This window comes from Chionomys nivalis, chromosome 21, assembly GCF_950005125.1.
Source record: "Chionomys nivalis chromosome 21, mChiNiv1.1, whole genome shotgun sequence".
In the NCBI taxonomy this organism is placed as follows: domain Eukaryota; kingdom Metazoa; phylum Chordata; class Mammalia; order Rodentia; family Cricetidae; genus Chionomys; species Chionomys nivalis.
In genome coordinates, this window is record NC_080106.1 from 40,830,595 (window position 1) to 40,838,093 (window position 7,499).

General features: G+C 52.8%; 1 protein-coding gene across 1 annotated transcript; it reads right to left on the reverse strand.

The window, feature by feature from the left end:
- Positions 1-413: 413 nt before the first annotated feature.
- Fbxw9 (F-box and WD repeat domain containing 9) lies at positions 414-7,049 on the reverse strand. The gene is made up of 10 exons (XM_057753712.1): positions 6,592-7,049; positions 4,473-4,612; positions 4,267-4,395; positions 3,346-3,458; positions 3,170-3,261; positions 1,500-1,648; positions 1,302-1,415; positions 1,109-1,198; positions 966-1,031; positions 414-886 (listed from the first exon to the last, which is right to left on the reverse strand). Exons 1-10 carry the CDS (start codon positions 6,998-7,000, stop codon positions 812-814), a joined length of 1,377 nt encoding a protein of 458 aa, XP_057609695.1. The 5' UTR covers positions 7,001-7,049; the 3' UTR covers positions 414-811.
- Positions 7,050-7,499: the final 450 nt, after the last annotated feature.

Genomic DNA, 7,499 nt, shown 5'->3' on the forward strand with positions numbered 1-7,499 from the left:
TGTGCTGCTGTGGGAGGCTGAGGGGTACCACAGCTATTGGGGATCAGTGCACACCTCTCAGGCTTCCTTCTATGCCCATGTCCACAGTCACACATACCTGCATGCCTAGAGCCCTGCATGAAGAGACCTGCACTGTGGCCCTGTGCCACATACCTACAGGGTGACGGGGCAGGCGTCTGTCTGCTTCTTCCACACAGACCTATCCTGGGAATTTGAGTCAGAGTCTACATGCCACACAGCCCACACTCACCTCACTAAGCTATGTCAGACCAAGTGTCTGTGGTCCTCGAGTGCATACACACAAAGCAGGAGGCACCCCAGCCCTCACATGCTACCCTTCCCCCTCAATCACATGAACAACGCAAACAGTCACAGACGCGTAGTCACAGAAAGCTCACACTCCAGTTCCCAACAATTGCACAGTAGGTTGTTTATTCCTTCTTCACTCTCCTGTGGGAAAGAGGCACCCAAATCCTAACAAAACAGGGATCACCCAGGGTGGCAGTGCATTCAAGGCTTGCCTCAAATACATAGTAAGTGTAAGGCCAGCCTGGATTCCATGGAGACTGCCTCAACAAACAAAATAAAACAACCAGGGGTGGAAGGTAGGGAATAGCCCCCTGGGTGGCTAAAACTAGAATGTCACCTCCACAGGCATAGGTGTGGGCCCAGCCCTAGGGCTTCTTGTGCCCCAGGACTGTGGAGCAGGGCAGAAGCAGCACCAATTGCACGAAGGTTCTCCAGAGCTGAGGCCTAGGGCAGCCTCAGCAGGCAGTGTATACCAACATCCATCGCAGCCACATCCAGCTGTTTAGGCCAACAGCCTCCAGACCTCCAGTGACAGGCCACCAGAGGCAGCCACCACCACATTGCCCTCGGCACAGATCTGGGGAGCAGTGGCAGTGGAATTAGGGGATGGCGTGGGCTCTTGGCAGGCCAACAGGCTATATGGGGCAGGACCTTACCCCATTCAACACATTGTGGTGGCTTCTGGTACAGATGGTCCTTGGTGGGTCTGTGGGCACGTGAACCTGGGAAGGGTAAGGGGCAGAGGTCAGGATATGTGCCCTGGCCAGCGCTGGGGGTCCGCATGGGTCAGTGTCCTCACCCGAATGGTCTTGTCAGTAGATGTTGTATACAAAGTCCCCAGCGAGTGCTTGATCCCTGTGATCTGAGACTGGTGACCCACGTCAAAGGACTAGGGAAGAAAGGATGGGTGACACTCAGGCAGAGTCTCCCCGTGGTCAGCCCTCTACACCCACGAAGTCACAGGGGAGGTCCAGACAGGAGTCCTAGCTGACCCGGACAAGCTGGAAGCAACCATCTCGGTTGGCGAAGACGTGCAGCAGGCCCTGGTTGTCACCCGCCCAGAGCTGGGGCTCCTGGTAGGACATGCAGAGCAGATAGGAGTCCAGCTGTGGGAAGGACGAGGCACAGAGCGGCTCAGGAATGAGCGCTGGGCTGCAGTCCTCCTCGGAGCCTCTGGGAAGGGCACCCACCTGCAGCCGCTGCAGGACTCTATTGGCTCGGCGATCAAACACCACAAGACTGTGGTCCTCACTGCCTGAGATGATGTGCCTGTCATCTGCCAGCACCGCTAGCACAGCACTCGAATGCAGCCTCCGGCTCTTCACCAGAGCCAAGCCAGCTGGAGTGGGAATAGGGCCGGGGAGGACGGAGGGTATCAGAGCCCTTCAGAGACCCAGGCCCACCTGGGGATCTGGGCTACCGTCTCACCTAGGAAAACTGCTGACGGCTGGGCTTCTCACCTGATCACTCCCCTCCCCTCCTACCCCATCTGGATCCAGGACCCACAGGCTTTTGTCCTCTCCTGGTCCCTACCTCCACACCACCTTCCCTCTCTACCCCACCAGTATCTCCCAACACATAGCCAAGCACTTCACTCCACCCAAACCTAAGTCCATCTCAGGATCCCTTCAGTTTAATGGAGTAAGATGACTCAGTCATGGCTGGGGTGGGGCTAGAGCTCAGCAGCTAAGCAATAGCCTAAGCACAGGCAATGGCTTCCATCCCAGGATGGGGGAAGGGGCCGATTAATCATCAGCCAGGCCTCATGATGCAATCCTGTAATTCCAGCTACTCAGGAGCCCACAGGCTGAGATAGGAAGCTGAATATAGGTGGAGGCCAGCCTAAGATACAGAGTGAGTTTGAGGGTAGCCTGGGCAACACAGTGAGAGTCTATCTCAAAATGAGCAAAGTAAAAGGGACAAAGCATCTGTCTAGCATGAGGGAGGCACCAGGTTCAGTCTCCGCAACGGGAACAGCGTAGACAGAAGCACAGGAAAGACTCGCAGTGCAGACAGGCTTATGTCATCCACCAGTGTTCTCTGTTCACGTGATTCAATGTTTTAATTTTTTTTTTTTGTTTTTTTTTTTTTTTTGTTTTTGTTTTTTTTGTTTTTTGTTTTTCGAGACAGGGTTTCTCTGTGGTTTTGGAGCCTGTCCTGGAACTAGCTCTTGTAGACCAGGCTGGTCTCGAACTCACAGAGATCCACCTGCCTCTGCCTCCCAAGTGCTGGGATTAAAGGCGTGCGCCACCACCACCCGGCCAATGTTTTAATTTTTGAGACTCCTTTTCTATCTTACGTATATAGGTGTTTTGCCTACATGTATCTGTGCACGGCATGCATACATTGCCCATGGAGGCCAGAAGAAGGAAATGGATCCTCTTAAACTGGAATTACAGGTGGTTGCTAGCTACCATGTGGGTGCCTCCCAACCCAATCTAAGTCCTCTGGAAAAGCAGCTAGTGCCTTTTTTTTTTTTTTTTTTTTTTGGTTTTTCGAGACAGGGTTTCTCTGTGGCTTTGGAGCCTGTCCTGGAACTAGCTCTGTAGACCAGGCTGGTCTCGAACTCACAGAGATCCGCCTGCCTCTGCCTCCCGAGTGCTGGGATTAAAGGCGTGCGCCACCATCGCCCGGCCTGCAGCCAGTGCTCTTAATTGCTGAGCCATCTCTCCAGCCCCTGCCCCCCAACCCAACCTCAGCGTTCTTTCCTATGTTTTGTGTTTCTGTTATTTTGTTTCTGAGCCAGGTTCTCACTGTGTAGCCCTAGTTGGCCTGGAACTTACTGTGTGGACCACACTGGTCTTGAACTCACAAAGATCTGCTTCCCTTTGCCTTATAAGCATAGGAATTGGAATCTCACCTCTGGGATCATAGGTGGTCACCTTCTTGTCATAGGTACCAGTCACGAGGATGTCAGGTTGGTAGGAGAGGCACAGCACTGCCGCCTTGCCCCTGGGGACACACGGCACACAAGGCTGGGTGATGGCTTGGGCAGGGCCCTACCCACCCAGGCCCCCTGCCCAGGCCCCCTCACACTTGATCTCGCCAAATTGCTGCCCATCAGCCGCCATGTCCCACAGCTTCACAGTACTGTCCCAAGAGCCGGAGCACACACGGTGGTCCTGTGCTGCTAGCGACCACACCCAGCCCTGCGGGAGCAGGCACAACAGTCACATAAGACAACTCGCTTTAGGAACTGTATAACAGCTCGTGTCTCTCTCGTCCCCAGAACCCAAGAGGAAGTCTGCACCTTCCTGCTTTTGCAGAGAAGGATCCAAGAGATGAACAGATTCACTCAAAGCCAAACAGCTTTTCCTCTCTCATGCCCACTTCCACAGATACTTCCGTAACACACAACTCCCACTCCTCCCACAAATGACAAAACGAGGGTCAGAAGGAGGAGAGACAACTGAAGAACACAGTAAATCCCAAGGTGTGGGAGTAGGGTCTGCTCTGCAGCCTGTCAGAGCCTTGGGGACAAGAACACATCCCAGCGGTATCCACAGAGACCACGCCCTCTCTTTGTGCTAGACTAGAACCCAGAGCCTCAGCACAATCTAAGCATGGGCTCTATCACTGAGCGACACTCGCAGTTTCCAATAGCTCTTTTTGTTCCTCTGCTCTTTGAAACAGTCTGACTCAACAGTTCAGGCTGGCCTGGAACTCATGTAGCGTAGGCTAGCTTCAAAACCAGAACAATCCTCTGCCTTTAGCTCCCTGAGAGTGTTGTAACACAGGCCTGAGCCATCAAGGTCTACATCAGAAGCCTGCACTAATGGAGGTTTGAAGCCTCAAACCTTCATCTTACTGCCCACTGGACAGCGAAAACCGAACTCACCAAAAGTTACACCACCAGCAGGGTAGAGTCGAGTCTGCGCAGCGCAGCCTGCTGTCAAAGCCCTGACCCTGAGCCACAGTGCCCTCCCAGCTTCTTTCATGCCCCCCGAGACTGCTCACCTTGTGTGTGCTATTGCCCTGGGTGCCCAAGGCCTTCACCAGAACTCGACTAGGCTCCTTCCCTAGATGTCGTAGGTCCCACAGGTTGACGTTGCGATCTCGGGAGCCTGACAGACACAGTGCCCCACCCTGGAAGGAGAGCATGGAGCTGGTGTTGATGTTCCCCAACCTTTCCCTTTCCGAGCCTCCCATCTAGCCCCCCTCACCTGGAGCAGCAACACTGCATCAATGGAAGCAAAGTGCCCATCAGCTAGGCAGAAGTACTCAGCTCTCTGTCCATCCTCTGCCCAGCGGGCCAGGTGCTGTTCCAGCTCGATGCAGGCGGCTGGCCAATCAAAGTCCTCCTCTATGGGGTACCACAAGCAGGATAGTCAGTGGGCATCAGCTGACAGAGTCCAGCCCTGGCTGCCAGGGAGCCCAACCTTCACCAGACCTGGATAAAACGTCACCCCCCCACCCTAAGCAGGCACAGACTCTGGCCTTGCTTCAGGATATCTGACCACCCATCTCCCATGCAGGACAAGGAATACTCCCAACTCTAAGAAACCGAAACATCACTCTCCAATCTTCATCTCACAACCCCGGTGACAGCAGTTCCACCCTCAGTCCTCTCTGGGCCTCACGACTAACCGAGCGTTCTGGCCTTAGCCCCAACCCAGACCTAAGGACATGGTTCTAAATTTCTTTTTTTTTTTTCAGTTATTTTAATAACTTGATGTCAATAATTCGTTTTTTTATTTATTTTTTTTTTATTGAAAATTTCCACCTCCTTCCCTCCTCCCACTTCCCTCCCCTCACTCCACTCCCCCTCCCACTCCCCCTCGGGCTTTGTGAGAGCCAAGTCTGTTTGGATGCTCACCTTCCTGGACCTGGGGGGAAACAGGGAGGACCTTGGACTTCTATAGGGTAGGGAACCCTGACTGCTCCTTAAATTTCTAACTGTAAACCAGGAAGTCAGTCACAAGACACAGAAGTCAACGGAAGGAAAGTTGTGGCTTGGTAGTCGAGAACTTACCTAGGAAGCACAGGGCCTTGGCTTTATCCCTAGTCATTCCCCCTCCCTCTCAAGACAAAATCTAAACCCCAGGTCACCCATTCAATCATTTGGATGAGGTTCAAGCACATGTTTTTTTAAAAAACATGTTTGGAAAGCATTTTTATCCAAAAGCTGTTTGGAAATCTGACTGGGGGTTGGAGGTCAATTCCCTAACCCAGAAGTCTGCAGAATCAAACTCTTCCAGGTCAGGGGAATCAACTATTCAGCTTTCCATGTCTATCTGAAGAGCCTAAGGCTCCAGGAACATCAGCATTAACAGTATCTCAAAGTCGTGCTGAGGACATGACATGTGGTAAAATAACGCATTTGCCTAGCACACCCAAAGTTCTGGGTTCCATACGTACAACCTTAAAAAAACAAAACAACAAAAACTCATCAGCTTCATGTTTTCTTTTCCTCCACAGACCAATGAACTCAAGGGCAGAATGAATAACACCTGCTCTGCAAAGGTGACAGCTAGCTAGCTAAGACCAAAGAGAGAGGATCGGGAGGACGAGGGAACCCTGGGCTACATAAAAACCTGTCTCAAGCCGGGCGGTGGTGGCGCACGCCTTTAATCCCAGCACTTGGGAGGCAGAGGCAGGCGGATCTCTGTGAGTTCGAGACCAGCCTGGTCTACAAGAGCTAGTTCCAGGACAGGCTCCAAAACCACAGAGAAACCCTGTCTCGAAAAACACCAAAAAAAAAAAAAAAAAAAACTGTCTCAAAATAAATAAAAAATAAACTAAACAGAAGAAATGACAGGCTAGACCCAGATATCAACGATTGCTGGTATCAGTGATCCCAGCTCAAGTCCCAAGGCTAGTTCAGGTTTAGGAGTCTAGAGATTCAGAACCTCTGCTTCACCTATCCTGGATCAACATTCCAGGGGTCAGGGGCTTTGTTTAGGCAGTTTCCGATTGTTTCCAGCTGTATCCAGAGCCTGAGGACTCTTTTGGACCTGTTTTCACTCCAGGTACAATCTAAAAAGTCCTAGAGCTATCCACATCAGGGCTAGGGCCTTAGTGCTAACAAAGCCCAAACCGGGGAAATCTCTGAATTTTAAGTTTAGAGATCCCAGGTTCAGAACTCTGCCTGAGGAAGTCAAGTATCTGCCTTGTGGTCGATTAAGGATTAGGCAACACCTAGAAATTTCCTCTGCCTCCAGTCAGAGCTGGGACAACCTGGAAGCCTGCTCCAGAAGCAGTATGCACCCGCAGACCAGGTACCTCTCTCTTTTGCTCAAGCCTGACCTGGGCAGAAGTTCCTGTTCCCCGGGGTGTGCGTACCTTCCACTACTGGGTAGGGTGCGCGTACGCGGCGCTGAGCGCGTAGCCTCCAGGTGACATGATCACGCACAAGGTCGTTGAGTGCTTGGCACACGCACGGCAGGACGTGGAGCACGACCCGTGCATCCAGGTAGGCGCAGATCTCCAGCAGCAGCTCCGGGGGAAGGCTCAGTAGGCCCGGCAGGCGCACGGCCGGGACTCTGGGGGCAGCCTTTCGCTCCGGCGCGCCCAGGGACGCGGAGAGCGTGGACTTCAGCGACGAGCGCCGCGGGGTCAGGCCAGGTTTGGGTGGGGTGAGAACACGGGCTACGTAGGCCTCAGCCTGAGCGTCAGGGTCCGGGTCTGGCTCGGGGTCCGACTCATCGTCACAGGAGCGAGGATCCCCACACCGCCCCGAGGGAAGCTCCATGGCGACCGGGTGGGTGCGGCTGCCCCAGGTTTAGCTATTACTGGGCCGCGTCCGGTTTCCTAGGCAGCGCGAGATCATTTCCGGCGCCTTTAGATGACATCAAAAACCACTGGCCGCGAATTTCCAGCGAATAAACCTGATGTCTAAACCGCAAGCTGGTCACTTTTTTTTTTTAAAAAAACCATTCGCGACTGACATTTCAAAGGAAGATTTTTTTTTGTTTTGTTTTTAAGGATTCATTTTTACTTTTATGTGTTTGGGATCCCTTGAAGCTAGAGTTAAGGGCAGCAATCGCCTGGTGTTGGTGCTGGCAACACCCACTTTGTTTTAGACATGGTCTCACCACGCAACCCAGGATGGCCTCCAATTCGGTGATCCCGTCTGCTTCTGCTTCCCGAGTGCTGCCGCTAAAGGCGTGCGCCACACCTAAAGTTTTCTTAACTATACTGGACCACTTACCACTCCAGCCCAGCACAGGAGATGCTTTGTATCCATCTGA

Excerpts from the sequence above, each read along its gene's own strand:
- Fbxw9 (XM_057753712.1), bottom strand. The coding sequence starts at position 7,000 with ATGGAGCTTCCCTCGGGGCGGTGTGGGGATCCTCGCTCCTGTGACGAT. Across the intron at positions 1,649-3,169 it reads GACCACCTATGATCCCAGAG|CTGGCTTGGCTCTGGTGAAG; the intron begins GTGAGATTCCAA and ends TTCCCACTCCAG. Across the intron at positions 1,199-1,301 it reads GTTGCTTCCAGCTTGTCCGG|TCCTTTGACGTGGGTCACCA; the intron begins GTCAGCTAGGAC and ends TTTCTTCCCTAG.